At 45.0% G+C, this 25,681-nt stretch overlaps 1 protein-coding gene across 1 annotated transcript; it reads left to right on the forward strand.

The window, feature by feature from the left end:
• The first annotated feature begins 519 nt into the window (after window positions 1-519).
• Window positions 520-23,222, forward strand: LOC116233461 (solute carrier family 23 member 1-like). Its single transcript, XM_031600376.2, has 12 exons — window positions 520-2,774; window positions 5,609-5,755; window positions 7,063-7,220; window positions 10,951-11,110; window positions 12,028-12,209; window positions 14,869-14,989; window positions 15,341-15,497; window positions 15,677-15,930; window positions 18,889-19,053; window positions 19,745-19,853; window positions 20,155-20,250; window positions 21,634-23,222. Exons 1-12 carry the CDS (start codon window positions 2,721-2,723, stop codon window positions 21,900-21,902), a joined length of 1,872 nt encoding a protein of 623 aa, XP_031456236.2. The 5' UTR covers window positions 520-2,720; the 3' UTR covers window positions 21,903-23,222.
• Window positions 23,223-25,681: the final 2,459 nt, after the last annotated feature.

Genomic DNA, 25,681 nt, shown 5'->3' on the forward strand with positions numbered 1-25,681 from the left:
TCTTCAATGCTTCCAAGCTTTTCCTTGATTAGTCGATTGTCTTCTTCTGCCTCCTTGACATAAGCAGAGACAGCCTTTACTGACATGAGCAGCTGGCAGTTTGATGGACAACAGGAGACAGACCAAACACAGAAACTTAAAGGGAATTCATACTACAGTTTTTGGTTCTTCTTTACTCACACATTGTGAGTAAGTTTCATTCCTAAAAGCAATTCATACCATTGATTAAGCTGTTACAAGTTTATGATATTACTGGTTCAGCAGGCATCTTTACTAACTGAATTATTCCTGTTTCTAAAAATCTCAGTTTTGTCATTTATAGCTAATCTTACTGATGCACTTGTATGTATACATATGACATACTCAGACATTTGCATGCACACAGATACTCCCTACAGTCATTGTTAATTGCCAAGGCTGGGACATCCTGGGCTGGGGCACATATGGAATCTACTTTGGTATATATTTTGTGCTATTTCACGAACTTCTAGATTCCTTATTAGCATATTAACCTTTTTTTTTTTTTTTTGTCCAGAGTCTGATAATGGTAGTCTTCATTCCTAATAGGCCTACTCTGTTGTCCAGGCTTTGGGCTACTCAGGACTTACGTCCTGCATTATTTCATGAACACCTGCAGTTTCTTGGTACTCTTAAAGTGCATTTTTGACTGCAGAATTTACTAGAATGGAAAAATGATTTTCCACTCAGCTTTTTTTGTGAAAATGGGTTGTTGTTCTTGATGTTGTTTTCTTCTTACCCTGTTTACTTAACACTCCTTTTGTAAGTAGTTTCATATGCTAGCCTAGATGATGCAGGAATTGTAGTGCACTTGCTCTGCTGTGTTGTTACACCAGCTTATATGACCAAGGAGATGAATTCATTATTGAACACTTAGGTCTCATTTGAAAATAATGTTATGGCAGGGCAGAGGAGTCACTGAACAAATACTGGGCTGAAATTAAGGGATGGAAGACTTTCCTGATTCATGATCTCATAAACGTCTACTGGGAAGGCAAGGTTAACCCACAGGAATACTGTGCCATGGCTTGAAAAAATTCACAACAAGAGAGGTTGTGTGGCACAGTGTGTGGCTGATTCATGGAATGGAGAAGGGGGAATGGAGAATATCAGAATGCACAGATGGAGACAGTTGCTTCAAGAACTGTACTGTATCCATAGAGAAATGCAAAGAAAAATGTTCCTTTGTGAAATGAGTTAAAGAACCCAATGCTTCTTTTCTTAGAGCTTTGCAATAGTGTATCCTCACTGGTACTGCCTGCTGGACATTGTCAGTATATATGGGACAATGTGAATTTGTATATATGCAATGAACTGCAACCATATAGTGAATAAGAGATGAGCAAGTCTATAAAACAGGGTGGCCTCTGCTGCTCCTTCTGTACTGGGAATGGTTAGAGTTGAGGGCAAAAGTGTCAGGGGTAGTTTGACCAGGGAAAGAGCTCTCATTTAGAGCTTGCAGGATAAAAATATGTGACCTCATGCCAAGATCAGCGGGGCTGGAAATGCACCCCCGTGGTTAAAAATATGGGGAGATCTGGCAATACCATGAATGCCTGAGGATTTTGATACTTTAAGATTTATTTACCCAGCAGCTCATAACTTCATTGACGATGTTTAGGTAAGGTTTTCTTCCCTCTGTAATGCAGTCTTCATCTGAAGATGCCTGAGGATACCAATGCTCTACATAAGAAACAGAGAACAGAACTAATTTTTGTTATGCAGCTTCCTGCTTGGAATCCATGAGATTTGGGTTATCACTGTGCACGCAATAGCAAGCCCCTCTTGATGGGACCTTTCTGCAGCTGGTCTGGGAAGTTCATTGCCTTGGGGAGCCATTAAATTAAATAGATATTTAAATCTGAGGAGAAGTGGGAAGAGGTGCCTAGAGTGGCTTGATGGAGCATTAGCGCTGTTTGCTGTTTGTTAAGATAAGGGCAGCTGGGCTTAAACACATCTTATTATCTCCATTCGGCTGGACTCCTTAGTTGAATTGAGAAAATCAGATGACCTAAGGTAGTCTCTCTTTTTCTTTTTTTTTTCCCCCAATCTGATTTCTTTGTACCACTCTGGCATCATCTTCTGATGACTTGTTTCTTGGTCTCTGTCTTAAAGAGTTTCCCAGTAAAAGCCTCATTCTTTTCATGCTGTAATAGGTTTATAACACAAGATGACTGCAGTTGTACCTTAGCCAAAATACACAGCAGTTTACATGCAGAACAAGTGAAACCACCTAGAGACTGCTGTTTTCTAAAGATGAGCACAAAGTTCTTCAAACAAGTCACAGGAGATGAAAGCAGCTGTAAATCAATAAGGAAGCAAGTTTCAAGGCTGGACAAGGAGAGCAGGGAAATACCTTGCCTCTCTGATACCCACCTTGCATCCTTACCTACTGAGGAAATTCTTGCATCATCCATTACTGGTTCACTCTGAGAAAGATTGCTTTGCAGTTTGTTTGGAATGCCCGTCCTCTAATCAGCTGAAGAAAAGGAGTCACTTATATAAGCCAAGGAGTAGGAAACATTTTGGTGATACTGCTCACCTAGGACGGACTGCTGGCTGACTCCTGACGTCCAGCTTCTGCCCTTGCTTATCCAGTTTCCTTAGGGCTGTACTGACTCGGACAAGTGGCAGTTTGGGAGGCTTTTCTCTTCTTATTCATCTTTCTTTTTCAAGGCAGTCGGTGAAGAAAACTGGAAGGCATGACCCCCTCCACAGACAAAAAGCTCAACGGGATAGATAACCCCAGCTTCATGGTGAGTCTGCTCTTCCCCAAAAGGTAATTCTTGTGTAAATCGGTCTGAGTCCTGCAAACTGAGGAGAAAGGGAAAGCCAGGGGATCAGACTGCCTGCGAGGAGGCTTGTCTGCAGTCTCTCAGCTTTTCTATCAACAGGAATCTGAGGAATGACTGCCTCACTAAAGTCTGCTGCTGCTACAGATCCAGTGCAGTTTCTGCTCTCTGGTGCCCTTTCACTTCTTTTCTCTGCGTTACCTCTAAAATGATAGAGTAGATGAATGGCAGTGCAGGTATATCTGTCTTGAAAAGGTGGTGATTTGGTAGATGCTTGTGCTGATGTCCGTGTTTAGAAGCATTTATGTATCAGTAAAATTACAAGAGAAATTTAGCCCACCAAAGAATGTGTTTCTTTGTCTTCTGGATCTATTTCTATTGAAGTAAACTGGGAGAGAAGTGAGTGAAAAAGGGATTTGGGGGTCAGTGGGTGAGAGCACCCTGTAGAGATATAGCAGGGCAGTAAAATCTGTAAATGATGTGTGAATTCAGCAGTGTGCAGTGCACTGGGGATAGTGGGAACTGTAACAGTGCCACAGGGAAAGGACTTGGGTCACAACAGCCCCATTCCTATCTCATGCAGTTAACTTCTAACGGAGTTAACCCCAGTTAGAAATGAGAAAACTTGTTTGTGTTCTGACAGTGGAAGTAGAAAGGTGGGATCCTAATACGTTGGCATAGACCTCCCCAGATAGGGGACCATGGAGAAGTCATTTAATCTTCTGGTGTCCAAGTCTCCCATTTCTCAGAGTGAGCTTGCTGGCAACAGTGGAGGTGGAGTGCTATGTGTGCCAGCTGCAGGGAAAGCCTCAGCAAGGCATGCAGAGCAATGTTTTTAATGGTCTCAATTTTTACCTGTGCTGCTGCTGGCAAGTCTGATGAGTTGTAACTTCCTACAATTTGAATCACCATTTTCTTCTACCTGTCCAACAGCTCACTTTCTGATCGCCCTCCTGGTGCACTTAATTTGCCCCTGGGCTCATGAGAGCAGCTGGACTGAGAACCACTGGCAGCAGCTCTGGCAGCTCCTGTGAGGGTCTGTCCCTGTTCCAAACTGCTCCTGCTTTGTCCTCCTTCTAGCACCTCAGCATCACAGGATGGCTGACATGGGTAGGGACCTCTGGGTCATCCACTCCAATCCCTGCTCCAGCAGGGACACCCACAGCAGGCTGCCCAGGATCATGTCCAGATGGCTTTTGAGGATCTCCAAGGAGGAGACTCCACAGCCAATCTGGACAACCTGTACCACTGGGTCTCTGGTCATCCACACAGTAAAGGAATGTTTCCTGATGTTCAGGTGGAACCTTCTGTGTTTCAGCTTGTATCCATCACCTCTTGCTCAGTTGGAATTTGTCTCTTGACGTGCCTCATCCTGTTCTCTCAGCTTCATGCTTCTCTTGCTGAACCATGCTCACTCCCCATTAGCTCCTGGGGAGGGTCAGGCATTCATGTGATGGTCATATGGGGCTGTGACTGACACAGACTCTGCCTGGCTGGAATATATCCCCTGGTTAATACAGGAAAAAGTTGTGGTGAAAGGAAAGGAGCTTACTGCTGTCTGCCTAGCTTAGACTTCCTTTATCCATGGTGTTATTCAGGAGTAGCTGTCCCCATATAACTCCCTGCATGAGCAGTCTTAAATATCTTGCTGCTTTGTTAATCCACAGGTCGTGCTCCCTTGTTCTGAAATGAAAACGCCTCCATGGGAGGTGTTCAGGAATGCCTTTTGCTCATGAAGTTCATGCTTGAGCTCACTTGGAATTAACTCTGCCCTCACCTATCTGTTTTGAAGGAGCTGTGATACTCCCAACCTGCCTAGGCCGGGTAAATATATGGTGTTTTGGAATGTTTCAGCACACTTTGACAGTGTGATCATAAATGGGAGTCAGCCACAAGGCTGGAGATTTCAAGAAAGTATGCAGTTCTTTGGGACTAATTAGCCACACCTGAAAATTTACAACTGAATATAACATTGATTTTATATCCTTGTTCCCTGATCACAGCATTAGCTTCAGTGTAGGTAGGCCATGAGTGTTACAGCACACACCTTGCTTTCAGCATCTTTCTGTTCTGGCAGGACTTGGAAGATTAAAGAAAAAGGAAGTTTGGTGCTGATAAACCAGTTGAGCATCTTCTGACAGCAGATTTCTCTGCCATATGTGTGTGCTTGGGCTCCCCAAGCTGGAGACAAGATCTCAACTCACCCTGCTTTTGCCAGCTAGCTAACTTTGAGATGGTTCACCAGGATCTCATGCTCTTTGGTTTCCCCTAGTTCCTCTGTTTTAGAGAGGTGTCCTGTTAAGACCCAGTGCAGGTGTGTTTATTGAAGTGAAACACTTGTAAGGATGTGTGAGAACATCAAGAAGATTTAAGAGAAGGAAACAAAATGCAGAAAAGTCTCCTAGTCAAATTGGTCAAATTGTTTTAGGGTATTTTGTCAAAAGATCTCTTTGGATGGGACAGAGAACAGGGACCAGTGCAGCATTCAAGCATTAACCTGATGCACACTCCTTCCTGCTTCTGCTTACAGTTTTTCCATCCTTAATGAGACACTAATGATGCTAGCACACTTTATCAAATGCCTCTTTGAGGCTGAAACACCCTCCAAAGTTTCCCTGTCTAGACACACAATGTGCAAATAAGCATATAAACAATTTCTTAAAGCACTGCACTTCTTTCATAATCCTGACTGTTGAAAATTACATCTGAAGTGCTCCCACAAGATCATGGAGCACTGCCTCAAGACAAGCAGCTGCAGGGCTGAGCTATGGCTAATGAATGGTTTTTTCATTGTTCAGAGTGAAGATGGGAGCCACCACTGTGCCTCACTGGATCGCGCTGCCCAGGGCCCAAAGAAAGGCAAAGGCAAAGGGCAGAGCAACAAGCTGGCCTACACTGTCACTGACATACCCCCCTGGTACCTGTGCATCTTGCTGGGTATTCAGGTATGAGAGGGCTTCGGGCAATGGGTGGGGATGGATGGAATTTTTACCAGATGTTCAGCCAGTTAATGGGGACAAAATCTGTATTTGGGAGTGCTTTTGATTCTGATGCACCTGGAGCTGTGAGCTTAGTGTCCTTAGGGCCTTCCCACCACTGCCTGAGTACTGATTCTTATCCTTCTGCCTGCAGCAACACCCTCCCCCTTGATGTGCAAATAGTAAGGCAGAGACCTAGGGCTGGAGCCAATCAGTTAATAAAAACAGGTCAGATACCTGTGCTGAAATCAGCAAAATGTCTGTAGGCTTCTATACTTCTGCTTTTCCACTGCAATAATGGCTAAGCAGAGGCAGCATGGGAAGAGTCCACACTGCTCTGGCTAATGTCTGTGCCCACACATATTAAATAACCCAATGCAACCCAAAGTTAATGGGTACAGAGCCTGAGGGAACAGAGCCCTCAGAATGACTAAGGGAGCAACGGACTGTTCTTGGAGCTCCGTGGACATCTTGTACTTTGTTTCCTTAAATGGTCACCTTAAATTTAGAATGTATAACAAGGTTTTGTGAACGTATTTACATTGTACATTTAATAAAACATACCTTTAACAAGCACGGTGAGTTTCCAAGTGCCACCAATTCCACCATTGCAGCCCTGTACTATGAGTGAGAATTAGGAAGTCAAACCAGCTGAAACAACCTTACCTCATCAATTGCTCACCAGATTATCTTCATATTTAGTAATTAACCAAAGGTCATTATTAAAGTATGCCTGTGACTCTTTTGAAAAATACAAAATGCTTGATCTTTCCATTCTTTGGCATCCATTTATATGGCTATTCATAACTGCACTGTGTGAGAATTGTTGACAGCGAAGAATAGATAATTCCAGTTTACAAATATTTTATGTTATTCACTGAGGTGCCAGTGAAATGGATTCAAACATTTGTACTCTGCTCACTTCATGTGACCTTTCCCTATGATGTCCCTTCCTTCCTGCTAGACTATTCCCAAAAGTTTTGTCTGCAGGGCAGGGGATAAACCTGTTCTGTCTGACAGTGATATGGGGAGCACTATCAGAGCACTACAAAAGGTCTTTGGGCACGGAAAGTGGGAGAACTTTGTGGGGGTGCACTGCAGATCTTGTAAGTACATCCCTAACAGAATGTTTAATTTATCAAAAAAGAGAATGAGTTGTACTGGTATGATGCAAATGCAAACATGCTAGTTTCTTGCAGGTATTCCCCAGTAATGCAATAATAGAATGTCAGTTCTGTGTCCTTCTTCACCCTGTCTTTCTCTGTGGTTCTTAGCATTTCCTAACAGCCATAGGAGGTCTGGTAGCCATCCCGCTGATCCTCTCCAAAGAGCTCTGTCTTCAGCATGACCTCCTCACCCAGAGCCACTTGATAAGCACCATCTTCTTTGTGTCAGGAATTTGCACCCTGCTTCAAGTCCTCTTTGGAGTCAGGTAGGTCAACTGCAAGAAATGGGACACGCAAGAAAATATATAGATGCAATTTCTATGTGCTCAGCAGCCAGCTTGCTGTAAAGTTTATCTAGTACTGGGGGTCATTTGTTACCCTTAGGCAATCAGTACACTTGGCAAAGCATACTGCAGTCACTGTATGAGACAGGTTTGCAGCTCTGCCTCACTGTTTGGCTTTTGCATTTCCTGGTACTTGATGCATCTTTTGTTGGGCTCATAATGAATCTGTCATGCAAAAGGTAAGGCATTAAAAAAGATGCAGTATACAGTATCTGCCTGCTCCTTACCAGAGACCCTATGGCTGTGGAAAATCCCTTTCAATCTGGCCCTGACCCTGGGTGCACAGAGCTGTTCAGAAATGGGTTCAGGGGGGCAACTGGGAGAAATTGCAGCTCATCCACCACCTTCAGAGATTCAGGAGAAAGTTAAATACTTTGTAAGAGACATATCCACAGTGCCCCAAAGATCCTGGGTCCTTGCTGGCCTTGCAAAATTTCTTCTATTCCCTTTGTCATAATTCTGGACTGCCTCTCTCTTTCCATTTTTTTTCTTCCTGTGTTATGGCAGGAACAGAATCACACAGAACCTCAGAATTGCAGGTGTTGGAATGGACATCTGGAGCTCATCCAGTCCAACTACCCCTGCTAAAGAGGGTTCCCTACGATAGATCATACAGGCAGGCATCCAGGGGGGTCTTGTGCATATCTAGAAAAGGAGACTCCACAGCCTATCTGGGCAACCTGTTCCACTGCTCTTTCACTCTCCAAGTAAAACATTTTTTCCTCATGTTTGTATGAAACTTCCTATGTTCCAGTTTGTATCCATTGCTCCTTGTTCTGCTGCTGCACACTACTAAAAAGCACCAGGCTCCATCCACTTGACTCCTGCCCAGTAGATATTTATAAGCATTGATAAAGCATTAACAAGAACTGGTGTTTCTTGCTTCAAAAGCGAAAATCACATATTGACTGGCTTTCAAATCTGAATAACCTGGTTAAAACTCTTCTACTGTCAAATCACAATGCTTTTTACACCTCCTGGACATTTCGCTAGTGTAACTTTTCCATCACTGTCTGTCATAAGGAATGGTGGTAGACAAACCCCTCCCTCAATTGCTGCAGGATTAATGGAGAAAGGGGCCTGGAGGTAGCCTGCAATGCATGCCAGGCCACTGCGGCCACCACAGAGAGGCGACTTGGTTCTTCTGAGTTCAGTTAAATTCAGGCTAGGGCATACAGCTATGGTGTGGGCTGTTTGGGTGATTCAGATCCCCCAGGTCCCCTCAGGCTGCCCCCAAAATGACTTGGTGATAAAAATGTGGCAGGGAATGAGACATGAATGTCTCATTAATGTCTCTTGTGGCTCAGTAGCTGAATGAGGAACAACAGGTCAAATTAAGCAGTGAGGAGCTGATCCTATAGGATAAGCTTAAATGACATTTTCTGCACTAAGGATGCAATTGCCTTATTGCTGGCCCCAATTATAAGGCATGAGGACATTCCCTGTCAGAAAGGTGGACTCAGCCTGGAGCAGAGCCGAAGGAAGTGATGGCAAGCAAACCTAGCCTGGGGAAACAGTTAGAAGCAGATTTCTTTTTCTCATTTTACTGCTTTCTCAAAGACTTTAGTAGCTGATAATCATGAGTCACCAGCAAGACTGTGGGGAAAACAATAAATACGAGGTTGAGGGGATGTTTTTTTCCTGGAAAACATCAGTGCTACTGCCCAGCGCCCTTAGGAGCCCTCAGCTAGGTGCTCTGCACAGTTCATGATGTCTGTATTTAAGAAAGACTGATTCAGAGGAGAAGAGGTGAGAGGAGGGATAGTGATAACGTGTTAATGTGGTATGGTAATGGGAGGCAGCTCATCTTGTGGAGGTAATGTAAGTAAGATTGGCTGTTTTAGGCCAAGTGGTGGCTGAGTGGATCTGGCTGCAGCCTGCAATTAGTCTGAGAGAGCAGAGATGGGATTAGGCAGGGAAAAAACACTTCAGCTAAAATACAGTGCTGGCACATGAACAAAGAGGTGGGAACTGGCAGTAGAAATGGGGAGGTTCCTTCCAAGAGTGAGTACAATCTGGGAGCAGTCCTCCAGAAACAGTAAATGGTGGAAAACCTCAACCCACTGTAACCTGCAGCTCAGCCATGTGGCAGAGCATGAAAAAGGAATGATGGGTCCAGATGGTCATTAGAGACTATCCAAGAAGCTCCTGAGGACACACAGGTAAGTGACCTCATTTGCCATTGTGGTGATGCTTAGGCATCGTGCAGTGATGATCAGAGCATAACATCTCCTCTAAATCTTGTAAATACTGCCAGAAAAAAAAACCAACCCATGTCCCCCATATGCATCACCTCAACACTCCAGCTTGATGTTAAGCCCACCAACACCAGCTTGGAAACAGCCTCAGGGCCAGCACACCAGGAGCTATAAAGCTGTTGTTAATTCAACAGTGGTGGCACTAGTTTCTTTCTCTTCTCTTCTCTTCTCTTCTCTTCTCTTCTCTTCTCTTCTCTTCTCTTCTCTTCTCTTCTCTTCTCTTCTCTTCTCTTCTCTTCTCTTCTCTTCTCTTCTCTTCTCTTCTTTTCTTTTCTTTTCTTTTCTTTTCTTTTCTTTTTTGCCTTTTTTTGCCCAGCAAAATCCTTCGAAGGCTGCAACATGTTTGGATGAATATAATGAATAAGTGACTCCACGGATGACTGATGTTCAAATATAACTTGCTGGCAAGTTCTAACAGTGCTTTGGTTGTATGTGGCATGAGTAATTGCAGTGACATAAATACTTGTTGTAAGTGACGGAGATGTGGTGCTGTTACAGCTTTGCCATCTTTCATTTTCCTGTGCTTTCTGATGAACGGTGGAAACGCTTCAGCTTCAGGGAAATTGCAGAAGCATTCACATGGATCACTGCCCTGCTGCTTTTCTAAGCAGGTGCCACTGGGGTTTTTGGCGCAAGAAGAGGTTGCTTTGGGAGCTGCTCCCAGAGAGGTTTCTGAGCAGATAAAGCCAATGCACTTTGGAGGCTTCTCTTGGCTTTTTCAGAGCTTGTTGCTGTGTCCATGTAGGTTTCCTTTCCACTGTCAGTGGAGAAAGAGCAAAGGAATTAGCTTTAAAAAAAACCCAATCTCCTAAGATATAAACCACAATTTCCAGTGCTCCTAGTCTGAAGATGGTTATGGCTGGGAGGATAGCCAGTGTGTGATTGTGTTTATAAGCAGGTTGTGAAGAAAAGTGAGGCAGATCAAGGGGACAGAGGAAAGAACTGGATATTGGTGAGATTTGGGCACAGGGCAGTACTAAGCTTTCCTTCAGACTCATCATCTTTCTTCCTTTCCCTTCTCTCCTCCTCCAGCTTTTTCTTTTGGCTACCTTTTTACCATATGCAGCTCCATGACCAAGTCATAACTTAGAAGTACACATATTTCCCTAAAGCAGAGTAGCAGTCTGACTCCATACCAAATGTACCTCTCTCTGTCGTGGTCATTGCTCTTTGAGTACTACTGGCAACAATTCCTAAGCATTGTCAGTGATGGTGACCTGCTAGAACAGATGAAAAGACAATGCCAGAGACCACGACCAGAATGTGGTGGTTTTTGTTGTTTTGTTTTGTTTGTTTGTTTGTTGTTTTTAATTTATTTTGCTTTCCTTCCTCTCACCTAAGTGGAGCTGTGATTCTAGCATTCTTGTCAGCTTTTCCCTCTGTTCTCCTTATAGGTTGCCTATTATTCAAGGAGGAACTTTTTCCTTCTTGACCCCCACCCTGGCCATGCTGTCTCTCCCCAAGTGGAAGTGCCCTGCCTGGACGGAGAATGCCACACTGGTGAACACTTATTCACCTGAGTTCATTGAAGTCTGGCAGACACGGATGCGAGAGGTACATCACATCTTCAGTGGCACCTGTTCTGTGTCAGGGCTGTTTGCTTTCAGGAAAGCACCTCACCTTCCATCTCCAATGGCCCTTAGCCTCTGCCCTGTTAGAGCTTCCTGGGCAACCTAAGCTCTGGTGCTGCGCTGCCACTGAACAGGAGACAAAAAGTCCTTGGGTGATTACGGTCCCCACAAAGTCTCCACTGGGTGAAACAGACCTGTTATCCATAGCTGTGTGTTCCTCATGCCTTTGGAGCCAGCATGAGGGAAAATGCTCAGTACTGCAGGTTTATCACCAAATCTGTGAAGACAGCAGCTTTACCCCTCAGCCTCTTGGGTGGAAGTGATGAGAGCAACTAATGGTATTTCAGGACACAGTCACTGGCTACTTAAACAGTGATTGTCAAACACAGAAAAGTTCAGAGTGATGACTATGTCCCCAGAGATAAACTGATACTGAGAAAAAACAGAAGCTGTCATGACATCCTGTCCTACCAGTGTGCTGAAACACCCCAAGTGCTTCCCAGGTGGGAGGTGAGTGGAGGCCGTGGCTCTATTCCCATTTTCAGAGCAAGAGCTTTTCCCCTCATTTTGGGGGAGCAGAAAGATTGGGTGCAGGGAAGCTGATGTGTGCTTGGGCATCACAGATGGCAGGCACAAGGGAATGAAACAAGCACTGGTAATGACTAAATCCCTCAGCCAAGGTGGGAATTGGTGTGCTGGTACTTTGGTGGTCCTTCCCCCCATGTAATGCTCAGCACAGGCCTGCTGCGGTCAGTGGCAGGTCTCCATACCTGTCCATCTTTGGAGGTGTGCCTGGCTCTCATACTGGCTTGGTACTGACTTCCTTAAGAAAAATCTTAAGAAAAAAACTTAACAGTTAGAGGTCTATTCACTGTCTGCTCTCTTCCTCCATTTTTCCAGGTGCAAGGAGCTATCATGGTAGCTTCTTGCTTTCAAATCTTTGTTGGATTTTCTGGCCTTGTTGGATTTCTGATGAGATTCATTGGCCCCTTGACAATAGCCCCCACCATCACCTTGGTTGCTCTGCCTCTCTTTGACTCGGCTGGGGATAAAGCTGGACAGCACTGGGGCATAGCATTCATGTAAGTATCACTTCCCTGGGAACTCGAGATTTATTTGTGGAGTGCTAACACACAGAAGGCTTGTGCAAGATACCAGCATGACACAGTTACCTTTTGAGAAGCTTTTAGCCCTCAGCTACACCAGCAACAAAGCAAAAAAAAAAAAAAAAAAGAATTTTAAAAATACTGATTTTGTGAAAACTCATAGTTCTTAGCTCAATAGAGAAACAAGTCTTTCCTATGTGTCATTGCTAAGGGCAATTTCTGTTATAGTTGTTTATGCACACTATCCTACACATCCATTATTTAAGTTAAAAAGACATTTCTAAAATAACACAGTTAAGCACTCAGAGTTCTATATTCCTCAAGTTAGAATAGCTGCTGCTTCATGTCTTGTTTTCAAGCCATGAGGAGGAATTGTTTTCTCCTCAGAGGCGCTGGGGGAGCTCTGGAAATGTCTACATTGTGTGCATGTGCCTTTGCAGCATTGAGAGCATTCTTACAGGGAAATCTGTGTGTGTGCCCTTGTGTATAAGCATACAAGTGTTCCTGGTGGCAGAATTTCTTTGATATTTATAGAATCATAGAATGGTTTGGGTTGAAAGGGATCTTTAAGATCATCTAGTTCCAACCCCCCTGCCGTAGACAGGGACACCTCCCTCTAAACCAGGTTGCTCAAAGCCCCATCCAGCCTGGCCTTGAATGGTTCCAGGGAGGGGGCATCCACAGCCTCACCAGGCAATCCGTTCCTGCGTCTTACCACCCTCACAGTGAAGAATTTCTTCCTAATATCTTGTCTAAACCTAAATTTAAATCTAATTTCAGAATTTAAATCTAAATTTCAGAAACAGTCTCAAAAAATAGAAATGCCACTGCACGGTTCCCCTGTAGATAAGCATTTTCAGATCCACAATGCAGGTTTAAGACTGGGACAGCATACAACAGCAGCAGGTTGTTTTCCTCTATGACTTCCAACAGTTTCCTAGTGCTTTCAGAGATGTCTTTGGAAACTAAGAGGTCCAGAGGTCAGCCTTGAATGCAGCCTCGGAAGGCAGTGTGCTGTCATGGGGATATTATCAGGACCCAAGTAGGCCTTCTGCTCCCAGCTCCACTTCTGTCACTGTTAGTTCTGTTCTGTCTGCCAACACCTGCACTCCCAGGCTCCAAATGCGACCTTCTCCACCTGCAGTTCTCCACCCAGTTGATCTCTTCTGCAAGCACTCCTTAAGATACCAAACCCTGCCTGTCCCCCTGCTCCTTAAGTTCCTTTTCACCCTTGTTTCTTCCACTACATCTGCAGTTTGTCCTGTTCTCTAGCTCTAATGATTTGTCCCAGCCTCTTTGCTTGGCCAATCTGAATTCTCTTTTCAAAATCTATTTCCTCATCAGGATTGTCTCATTTTTCCACTTCCCCTCTCCAGTCCATAGCTCCTAACCTCTGTTTCTCTCCTGACCACTTTGCCCAGCAGTGCTGCTCCATTACCAGGACATTTCCTGTCCGTGTTCGGCCCCTGCATGCAACCCTGGCTACCCTTTCTGTTCTTCTCTTTTCTAACTGAACTTCTACCTGTGCTAATCCCAGTCCCAGGCAGAGACAGGCGATGGAGGAGGTAGAAGACATGGGTCCTGTGGTCTCAGCCCTGCTGTCCAGCCCTACCACACCCCAGAGCCTCCATAATGGGTGAATCCCAATGTTGCCTTGAGAAACTGGTTTGGTGTGTGCTCACTTGCTCCTTGGTGATGGTACATACTACAGTTCATCACTTAACAATATTCGAGAAAAAAAAAAAAAGCTCAAAATCTTTATGGCCTGCACATGCTAAAGTCAGAGATGTTTATGCTCAGTACTTGGGATCTGAGATGAATGATCATTGCCACAGACTTGCCATACGTGAGCAGAGTTTTGTGAGAAAGAGCAATATGCCTCTCCCCAAGAAACAAATTCTACTAAATCTCACATAGGCAGACCTTACTACTGCTCAAGGCAAAATGACCTTCTCAACTATGTCTATTTCTTGAACATCACTCTTTGAAATAGGTTTAGGATATATTTCTCCAGAAATATTTGGCCTAGGGCAGATATTTTCCATGGAAATTTTCATTCTAAATGGAAAAAAGTTAGGCAGAATTATAAGCAGCTGAAAATAGCATCTATTAATGGAATGTGTCAGGCAACCTGAATAATAAGCAGTGACACCTACCCAAGATAGACGAGTGTTCTGCAGTGATTCATCAGGCTGCTGTGCTCCTTTGTTAATGCAAATGCACAAAATGTGCACTGATGCAGTTGGTCTATGCTCTGTAGCTTTAGAAACCAAGAATGGAAGCTGGTTCCTCCTCAGACATTCTGCATCCAGTCATTCAATGCTCTGAATGGTGATTGATAACCTCTGGCTGTATATTGTGGTGTGTCTGTGCAGCTCTGTGCTGCTGTTGGTGAGAGGTGCAGTCCCACACAAGGGGTGGGAGAGAAGCTGCACTTCATGGCCACTGGAGCAAGCCCTGGAGGCTTGGGGCAAACAAGGACACTGCTACTTTTGGTGCTGAGAGACTTTTCTGGGGGGTCATCTGGAGTCCTTCAGATGAAAGGAAATCAGGTAGCCAGGTCTCCAGTTCACGTGGGGACAGGTGGGCATCTGGGCAAACACTTGTCTCATGGTCTGTTTTCTCCTCCTCCCAGGACTGTTTTTTTCATAGTTCTGTTCTCTCAGTACCTGAAGAATGTCCCTGTGCCACTGCCATCGTATCAGAGAGGCAAGAAGTGCCACTTCTCCCCCATCTACATCTTCCAGATCTTCCCGGTATGTTAATGCTCCTGGTGCCCTAGGCAGCATGGCAGAGGGACCAGCTTCACTCGGTCCAGGCTACCTGGGCTGTTTACACTCACTTCAAGTGGACTTAGCAATTCCCAACCCAGACTACACTGCAAAGGGCAGCGGGGAGAATGGGAGAAAGACCCATGGCGTCTGTTTGTGGGGCAGAAAGGAGGGCCACTGGGATACTTGCTGTCACTCTTCCTCCATTCCATGTGCATGCTCACGTGTGCACAGGGTAAAGGTTGGGCAGGAGAAGGCCTTGTCCCAGACCTATCTGTCACTGCTGGAGATGCGGCTCTGCCATAACCAGATCTTGCTGCCATATGTGACGGGCAGGTGCTGCTGGGGCTGTCCCTGAGCTGGCTGTTCTGCTACATATTGACGGTGACTGACGTCCTCCCCACGGACCCCACTGCTTATGGCCACCTGGCACGGACAGACACCCGCGGGGACGTCTTGTCTCAGGCTCCCTGGTTTCGGCTCCCTTACCCAGGTACTGCGACACAGCTGCACAACCCTCTCCCCTATCCCTTGCTGCCCACCTCACAGCAACCACAGGGAAGAGAAATGCCAAAAATCAGGCAAACGCACAAGCACCCTGCTGTTCTTCCCTCTCAGTAGACTGTGGGGTAAATGTGCCCCACTGACCTGAATCAAGCTCTTTATTTGCAGGACAGTGGGGAATGCCAACGGTCAGCTTGGCTGGGATATTCGGCATCCTCGCCGGGGTCATCTCCTCCATGCTGGAGTCCATGGGGGATTACTATGCCTGTGCCCGCCTGTCCGGTGCCCCACCACCACCGAAGCATGCCATCAACCGTGGGATCGGTGTGGAAGGCATTGGCTGCCTCCTGGCTGGAGCCTGGGGAACGGGAAATGGCACCACGTCCTACAGTGAGAACGTGGGGGCCCTGGGCATCACCAAGGTGAGCTTCACACGGCAGGGTGACTGCAGTGCTCCTGTGGATCTCCTGAGGGTGGTTACAAGTGCATTGTGTACATTGGTGTGGAAGGCTTCTTTAGCCCAACTCTGCATATGGAAGAAGTACAGGCTGTATAGTACAGTTACTCATGGCTCCTGGCTTAGGCTCCAGTAAAGAGAATATGTTACACTGAGCTATTCTGGAAACTTCTTGAGAATTGAATTTATCAGATACTATCCATCTACCTACCTATCTACCTGTCTATCCTCCCAAATAAAGGAAGGAGAGTAAAGGAGATCTTTAATAGGGCTTCAAGTTCCACAATTTTCATAACCCAAGGATGGCAATCGTGTGAAAGGTAGACCATTTCTTTGAAATTATGAAATCTGATGGCAAATGTATGTGTTTACTTCTCTTTAAAGTTGTTGTGAATTCCCTGAGTATCTTTTGCTCTTAAGAAGGAAAGAAATTTCCAGAGATAGATAAATTTGACAATCAGATCATAGATTTCCACTAAGCTTTATTGCTAGGGGATGAGTACATCCAGCAGCCAACTTGAAAAATATTTCTAAATCATTGTCAAGTAAGCTGTGAGTCTGTAAATAAAAGCAGATGTTGACTTACAGCTCATGAACAATAATATTAGTTATTTTGCTGGATCTTATAAACCTCAAAATAACCATTTTTCACAGTGTTTGACTGAAGTGGTTGTATCTAACTGCATGGAGTTCAGTTTAGCCTGTCACCCATCCCTTGTCACAATCTGGTTGGTACATACTGACCCTATACCTCAGCCTGTTCTCTCATGATGTAGTTTGCTGACATGACCATAGTGCTCAAACCCATAATTGTCAGTTTAGAGGACATGCCTTGTCCCCATGTACTCCAAGTGCTGATTCAGGGGACAGTTCACTTAGATCCCACCTCTGCTCACCTTGTTCAGACTTAAGAGCCCAGTAGACAGTCTCACAGAATCCCCCCTGGCATGGGGAGGGCTGCCAACCACCAGCTCAGGCTGCCCAGCAACCCATTAAGCCTGGCCTTGAGCACCTCCAGGGATGGGGCATCCACAGCTTTCTGGGCAGCTGGGCCAGCGCCTCACCGCCCCCTGAGTGAAGAATTTCTATCTCAGTCATTCTTAAATCAGGATGGTTAGGGTTGCTGAGATTACAAGGCAGATTTCATTTTGTTTGTTTGTTTGTTTTACATGGGAAACATATTTTTTGATAACAAAGGGAAGCGCAAGGGACTTGTTTTGTCTGCTTAAACACAGGTGTCCAGCACCACCTGAAATGACTTTTTGAGTTTTTCAGATATCCACAGGCAAAGGAGAGGCTGTCAGAAACTGCCAAGACCCAACATCTTAAATGGCACCAGGCACCCATGTTTGAGATACTGGGTGAAACCCAGTGTGCCATCACTGAGCTCCCATTTCCAAGAAAGAATTTCAAAGAGGGATAAAGATTTTGGGAAACTGCAGCTTCTTCAGCTTTAAGAACAAAAACCAGTTTTCTTGTTCTCCTGACATAATTGAAACAAACTCTAAACTGGAAGCTTTAGAAGCAAATGCTCCCAGTTGTGTTATCAGTGGATTAGTTAATTTGCCTTTGAGGCCAACTCCATTTATTGGGTAATTTGACATATGACAATTTCAGCAAATTAAGAATCTGAAGCTTCATTCTAATCTTGGAACAAACAGATCTTGTGGCTTTTATTAAATTATTGCTTTGATGATAATACTGTCCCAAGGTTTTAAGCCAAAGAATATAAAAAGTGCACCTGAAGGCAGTGCATGGTTTTATTTTGAAATTCCCCACCAAATCTTACTCATTTCTTTCACAATCAAGTAAAACTTAGTATTTCATAAAAATGTGCCTTTAAAGTATTTTAAGTAATAATTAAAAAGGGACAGTACCAGTTACTGGCAGTGTTTTGGTCGAAAGCATTTGCAAAAAATCCTTGCAGAAAAAAAAATGGCATTCTTCAGATACTTCAGTGGAGGGATTAAAATAATTAATTGAATTATAAATTGTTTGCAGAGGATTACAGAACTTCTCTGCCTAAGACACGAATGCTGTAAATCTTAGTGTGATTCTCTAAGCTGTCCAAGTTCTGGTGTGGCAAAGCGTATCTTGAATTGAAAGTCTAACAAATACTGCTGCTTTTGTGTTTAATTTCTGTAATCTGTAAATGTCTCTTTCATCCCTTTGTTTGTCAGATACTCTTTTTCTTTCCTATTCACACACTCTAACAGCTCTGCATGAAGCTTGCTGCTTCATCCCATCATTGTTGTAGTGTGGGACTAAGAATGACTCCCTGGCTCTTCCTAGGGAAGAATGAGAGAAAGGTGGGTTGACTGAAGCTGGTGTGTGATGGCAGGTAGGGGCAGACCAAGATACTTCCCCAATTCTTATTAAGCTGGTATTGATCATGGAAAGGATATAGCAGATCCAAGAGCTCAGGATGGAAGCAGACAGGCTGGCCAGCTCTGCTCTTCTACATCTTGGTCCACTGAGAGAGGATTGCTTGGTGCAGGACACCTAGCTGAAAGCCATTTTGAAGTGGAAACTCTAACCTCTGGTGGAAGTGTTCAGTGAATTATCTGGGAATAGCCTGTGGGTATGCCACAACGTTTCTACACTGCACTGAAAGCAGAGCTGTATGTGGGGATTAGTGTGCTCTTAACAATGTGCTTTTTGTTTCACAGTGAACTGTTATGTCACGATAGCAATGGAGAAGAGGATAACAAAGCAAATAGGTGTGGATCCATGATTGTTCTCAGGGTGCTTATTACGATAAATATTTCCTAATCTACAGCTACAGGGACTTTCCACAGTGTGAGCTTTCCATCCGAACTCAAAGCTTGGAACCGAATGTGCCACTGCGTGCTTTGGTTGCAAGCCTTGCCTGGCAGGTCTGCGCTCACTGGTGCATCACTGCCTGCTCTTCCTCCCACCCCAGGTAGGGAGCCGCATGGTGATCATTGCTGGTGCCTGTGCCATGCTCCTGAGCGGCATCTTTGGGAAAGTGGGGGCAATGCTTGCCAGCATACCCACTCCTGTCATCGGAGGCCTGTTCCTCGTGATGTTTGGCATTATCACCGCAGTGGGGATTTCCAATTTGCAGGTAACAGCTGTGTGAGCACCTTTTCATTCCTAAGGAAGGTTATTTTGGTTTCAAGCCAGATTCTCACCAGCCTGAGATAGAACTTTAGCTGGGCTGCAGCAAATATAAACATTTGTACTGGCAGTTCCTTGGGTGAAGATGAGGGCAGTTATGCAGAGACCAAATCACAAAGAGAGGTTCCTGGTTGGGACAGGGCTTGCAGGCACCTGGTTAATGTCCCAGCAGTGTCAGGGCTGCTCATCCCTGTCTCACAGTTTATCTGAAGGAAGCTGTTATAAGCAAGGGAGGAGTTTCTGTAGCTGCTCCTATGGATGATTTTTCTCCATGTCCTATAGTAATGTGCATTTAGAGGAGGGCTCTTTGAGTAAAGGTCTCAAACTGGGCGAGAGTCTCAGTAAAAGGTTTAATTTCCAGTTCTGCCAGTGGCTATGGCTGAATCATACCTTTTCCTGGTGTCTAAGCTGGAGATCACAGAGTGCTTGGCCACCTGACTGTCTGCCACATAGAGTTTCTAGTGTATGCCATACATGTTTGAAATCATCTGCTAATTTTGGTTAAGCAGAACTTTGTTCTAACAGCTGTCATTGGGTTTGTGTGTACATCTGAGCATGGCTCACTAATGAATTAATGAATCCATGGATTTTGGCCATTCCAAACTGGCAATACTAACGTTCACAATTTCTCTGTGCAGTACACAGATATGAACTCCTCCAGAAACATCTTTATATTTGGATTCTCTGTGTTTGCTGGACTCACGATTCCCAACTGGGCAAACAAAAATAATATGCTGCTAGAAACAGGTAAGAAGTGACAGCACATTTTGGAAGAATTTTCTGTAGCATAGAACTTAAGCAAAGCCAGAGCAATCTTTTTAAACACATTTTTTTCCAGACAAAATTCTGAAATCTGTGCTTTGACTGTTGTCTATTGCATCAGGAATGCTGCTCTTGTCCTCTGCTCCGATGCCTCCCTTGCATTGCCAAATCTTAGGCTCTGTTTTTATGGGGATTTGCAGGTCTTGCTTAAACAAGCATGCATCTTGCAGCCTCTTGGCACTGAATATGTTGCTGGTTGATATGTGTGTCTTTGTTTTTCCTCTAGAAATCACCCAGCTGGACCAGGTGATCCAGGTGCTTCTCACCACTGGCATGTTTGTGGGTGGGCTCTTGGGGTTTATCCTTGATAACACCATTCCAGGTAGGATTTTGCTGAAATGAGCTAAGCTACAAGTCTGTATCTGCCCTGGGGTTTGTCACTCGGTATTTTTTGTCCTCATTAGCACTGCTCTATGGGTAGAAGCTGTGATAGCAATCATGAAACTCTATGTCACTGAACTCCTGGAGAGGAATGAGGAACAGGAGAGATATCAATGGAATTCTTGCTGGTTCCAAAACAGTAGCTCATTTAAAAAAAAAAAAAAAAAGAAGACTAGTTTTTCAGTAACCTAGTTTGAGGAAAAGTTATTCAGTAAAAAATGTCTTTTGCGTAAAATGCTAGCCATGTTGTTGGTTGAAAGGAGAGAGAAAGGCAACTGCAGGAGGGAGGGCATGGTAAGAAATATTTCTTCCCTGCTTATAGATTCAGGTTGGATATTAGGAAAAATTTCTTCTCAGAAATAGAGGTGCTGCAGTGGCACAGGCTGCCCAGGGAGGTGGTGCAGTCACCGTCCCTGGAGGTGTTCCAGAACCGTGTGGATGTTGCACTAAGGACATGGTTAGTGGGCATGGTGGGGATGGGCTGACAGTTGGATTACGTGATTTTAGAGGTCTTTTGCACTCTTAATGATTCTATGATTCCTGATAGGCAATATGTTGATGCATGCCTGCTTATGAAAGCTGCTGAAATTGAGGTCAAACTGCTACCACATCAGTGGAAAGCAGCAGGAAGGGCTGATGACCAAAGATATGATATAGGACCAGTAGCTGCCCCTCACAGCCATCAAAGACTCCCTGATTTTCATCAAGCCTAGGGAGGGATGGCCTAACAATAGGAGAGGAAGTTCTACAGAAAGAGAGCAGGAAGGGCACTCTGTTAACCAGACTCCTTTATTATCTCAGACTTTTTGAAAAGCCAATATCCTTTTGGCTCATTAATTTTATTGTACCCTTGATCTTCAGCTCCTCCAGGCAGAATTTATGTGCTCACTCCCTTTCCCAAGAGGGACTTAGCCATTGCAACAATTACAGACATTTAGCAATTGCTAGCTAAACTTAATTCTCTTACCTCATGATATCTGAGCAGTTAACACCCAGCTTTGCTTTTCTAGCACTTTACAATGCCCCTTGAATAGTTCTTCCATCCCCCATGGCTTCTGAAAACCTGTCTTAGTATCTTTGATTCTCATGAGAAGCAGTGGAGTAGACTGTAAGACACTGCAGGAAGATAGGTATTGTCTAGCAGCACAGTAGCTAGATTTTGTTAAGAGTTTTGAAGCTAGAAGGGTTTAAGTGCAGGGAATCTCTACATTGTGGTTGGTCTGCTGTGATTTGAGAGCCAAATGTGGAGTGCACAAGGCAGTCATATGTTCAGAACACCCACGTGAGTGTTTGAAATACAACAATTTCCTTTTTGCTTTCACAGGGACACGGGAGGAGCGGGGTCTCCTGGCATGGAAACACAGCCACAAGGGAGAGGTGGATAACTCCCAGCTCATTGCCAAGGTCTATGATCTTCCATTTGGCATAGGCACTAAATACTGTGCTGTCTCTTGGTTTCGGTATCTCCCTGCTTGCCCCAAAAAAGTACCTGGTGGCAAGAAAATGGATGAACTGAAGGCTGCTGGACAAGAAAGCAGTGTTAATGCAAGCTTAGAAAGAGACTCTGAGATAGGTGCTGATACAAGGATATAAGCACCAGGCCTGAAGGTAAACTCTTCTCTCAAGCAGAGGTATGAAAAACATGTCTGCATCCCCCATCATTTGAGCTGGAGCAAGAGAATGACAATGCCTTTCTTTTCTTAACTGTCTCCAGTGCCTTGGCCACTGGTGACCTTGAGGGAATCATTTTTCTTCTCCCTGCTCCTGCCTGCCCACCTTTAGGAAGAATACTGTACTGCTTTGGGAAATGCCTGGGAAGGATGTTTAGTTTCCTTCCTTGTACAGAGACTTGGGGACCCTGAGGAACAGTGGTTAGGCTGAAGCAGAGCTCTTCCTTTCCCCTGTTCTGACTGCTCCTGGGGACACAGGAGAAGGCATCTCTACTGCTCTTATGCATCCTTTGGGCTGAGGTTTATCCCCTCCACCTTAATCATCTTAATCATCTGTAATGGCAACATTCACCTCTCAGCTTGTGGTTTACACCTTTTCCTGGCCAAAGGGAAGAAGTGGGCACCTGTAGGCCATGACTCCTCTCACTCCTGTGATGCTTCCAACATCAAATGAATGATGTTGGAAAAGCAGCATCTAAGGTCAATGGGATGAATTGTCTTCTGAAGTTGCCTCTCCTTACTTACACTGCAGAGGTATCTACAGACTCCACTTAGGTTTTTGACCTGTTAGAAATAACCAGCTTAACTAAAAGGAATCCCAGCTGGGATGCTGGGAGCCAGCTTCCCCAGGGTACCAAATTGCACAGAGATGAAGGAATCTTCATCAGAGATGAAGGACAAAACTTCTGCTTGTAGTGTGACATACCTCTGCTACTGCTAAGCTCTGTGTGTCCCCACTGTCCCTGATTTGGTTTGGTGATTGTGTAGTGACAGCCACTTCTCCAGAAAATAGCCTACAGACTCTTGCTGTTTTCTACTCTCAGCACAAATAGCCTTAACCTGTTAATAATGTGACTGCTCGTGGTGCTGGCTGCTGCTGATATGTAATAACATTGCTGTAGCATTAAGCTGTCATTTCCTGCACTGAGATTTATACTTCAATATATTTGGGGAAAAATAAATAACATATGCAACTGAGTGATATTTCTTGGGTTGATTTCCATAGTGAGTGGCAGGTTGTACTCAAAGAATCACAGAGAATTCAGGTTGGAAAGGACCTCTGGAAGTCATGTGGGCCAGCCCTTCCTCTCAGACCAGGTGGCACATGGCAGTGCCTAGTCGAACTGTGGCTGGAGAGTCACAGCTGCTTTGGGCAACCAGTTCTGGTGTTTGACCACCCTTGTGGTGAGAAACAGCTTACCTCACGTCTAACTGGAATTTCCAGTGCATCAACTTGTGTCTGTTGTCTCAACACTGTTTCCCTCTCAGAAAAGTCTGACCCAATCGTCTCTGTACTCTGCACTATACAGCTGAAGGCTGTGATATGGTTTCTTCTTAACCCACTCATCTCAGCAGAATCTGTGTGGTTTCAATGAAAACCCTTTGTTCCTCATGCCTATTACAATCTGGGTGTTTGGTCCCAGCTTTGTGGTATGTTGCTTATTTTTACTGTTAAGGGGCATGTTTTGCCCAAGGATGTGGTGGAGTCACCATCCCTGGGGGTATTTGAGAAATGTGTGGATATGGCACTCAAGGACATGGTTTAGTGGTGGATTTGGTAGTACTAGGTGATGGCTGGAGTTGATCTTATGGATCTTTTCCAACCTAAACGATTCTATAATTCTATGATTCCGTATTGCTTTCTTGTCTCTGGGAGTAAGTGTTTACAGATCAGTCTGTTGTGTATATTGGGATCCTCAAAGATGTAAAATTTGGTAGTCTGCTGTTACTAGCAAGTTTGAGGGCCTCCATTCAGGTCTGTGGTTGAATGTCTTTGGAACAACAACAAAAAAAATGATTTGCATATTTAACTATGCCTGATTCCTGCCCAGGTGGGATTTTACAGAGGTCCTGGGCATCTCAGCTCTGACACTGCCTTAATTCTCCACAGTGTCACCCACAGCTCTAAGCTTATTTACTGATAGCCTACATCCCCAGGAGATCTAGCAGATAAGCCCTGGTCTTACACATCACTCTCAGATTTACTTGTGTCATAGCATATGTGAGAAAGCGTAAGTTAATCTGCATCACCCTGTCCCCATGTCCTGTCAGGCTGCTGCTGGCCAGATCCGGCATATGCTGCAGGCATAGTTTAATGGCAACAGGATGGCAGCTGATGAATGAGGCACCATGACCACATCTTGGACTTCCACCCTGCTGCCACGTCTGCACCCTCCTCCTCTACTTGGTTTCCAGCTCCCTGGGGCACAGCATGAGTAGGGCCTGTCCTTCATTGCAGCACAGCCCAAAGCCCAGGCGGCACAGACTGCAGTGCTGTGTCTGGTGCTGCTGAGGCTCGAGGCATTTCTCAGAAGCTATTTCTGTCCCCGTTTCAAGCTCAGGCTATTAACTGCCCTTTGAAATTTCTCCTTTGGTGTGTTTGTTATACGCCTGTTTGTTTTTTTAACTCAGAGGGACATGTCTAAATTCTAAAATGAAGTAGGCAGGGGTGAGGCCGCAGGATTACCACTCCCCGCCAGCTGCATACGGCCACTTGAGTTTTGGAAACAGCTTTGACTTTGCACCACAGGATGCAGCTTCTGTTTATTTGCTCCTTGATAAGTGAAAGATCAAGGGATCGTCAGGTGCAAAGCTGAATACCTGAAGGCTTTTCTGGATTGCCTGGGAACAGCGAGCTGCCTGCCACCCGTGTTACCCTTTGCTCCTGTTTACTCCTCAAAACGTACTGAAGTCAGGCAGCGTGGGGTGATCCTGCTTGCAGCTTACAGAGGTGCACAGAGTGCCAAAGCGCAGGCAGCAAATCCTGCTGTTCAAGCTGGAGAGAGTTGGTGAAGGACACATGCTCGTACCTAGTTACACTGGCTCTGGACCAGCTCATTTTCATTGCTTTCTAACAAGACGTAAACTGGGCAGTGATGGGAGCTGCTCTGTTACGTTCACAGTGTTGTGATGATAAAAATCATAAAATGGCTTGGGTTGGAAGGGACTCAACAATCATCCAGTTCTGACTCCCCTGCTGTTGGCAGGGCTGCCAACCACTGGATCAGACTGTGTATTAGAAGCTGCTGTGCTACAGCACAGCTGTAATGCACCTGGTCTCATTCTGTCCGGTTCGGCCAGGTCTGCTTCCACAATGGCCTCACTTTCATGGCTGCTTTCAGATTTGCCATTGCCCCCTCCCTGCTGCCATTCTGCCTCAAGTTCCTTCTCCTTCCCACTGCTCTGCCCCAGCAGCCTGCTGGCCTTTTCCAGACTTTTTCATAAGAAGTTTCAAGACCAACCACTGAGCACTGAACAATGTGGTGCCAGTGCACACACAGCAATACTATGCTTAGGAATTAAGGCTGCTTCCCTGCCAAGGCAGAGCAGCCTTTGCACACCAGAGCAGCTCAGCCTCTGGCTGGGTGGCGCTGGCTCCGCACGAGAAGGCTGCCTTCCCATGTCACACAGGCTTTCATCCTGCAAACTGGTCATGCCGCAGGAGGAACCAAAGTAATGTGTCCCTCATCCTCTCCATAATGACATGAATGCCTCCCACAGTACTTGCTACCTTTTGGAATAGTTATTTCTTACTTTCACACTACCTGAACACACCTGTTGATCATATTTGTGTTCAAGCCTAAAATTCTCCTGGTGAAGCATCAAAAGCTCTCCCATGTGATAATCAAGGGAATGCATCTACATACCATGGTGACCACCTAGAACTGCTTCCTCTGGTACATGACAGGCTGAAAGTCGATT

Source organism: Phasianus colchicus, chromosome 1 (genome assembly GCF_987193195.1).
Source record: "Phasianus colchicus chromosome 1, bPhaCol1.hap1.1, whole genome shotgun sequence".
NCBI classification, from domain to species: domain Eukaryota; kingdom Metazoa; phylum Chordata; class Aves; order Galliformes; family Phasianidae; genus Phasianus; species Phasianus colchicus.

Bases quoted from the DNA above. Each gene is read 5' to 3' on its own strand.
- LOC116233461 (XM_031600376.2), top strand. From the start codon at position 2,721: ATGACCCCCTCCACAGACAAAAAGCTCAACGGGATAGATAACCCCAGC. The intron at 7,221-10,950 runs GTAGGTCAACTG...TTCTCCTTATAG, and splicing joins CAAGTCCTCTTTGGAGTCAG to GTTGCCTATTATTCAAGGAG. The intron at 19,054-19,744 runs GTAACAGCTGTG...TTCTCTGTGCAG, and splicing joins TGGGGATTTCCAATTTGCAG to TACACAGATATGAACTCCTC.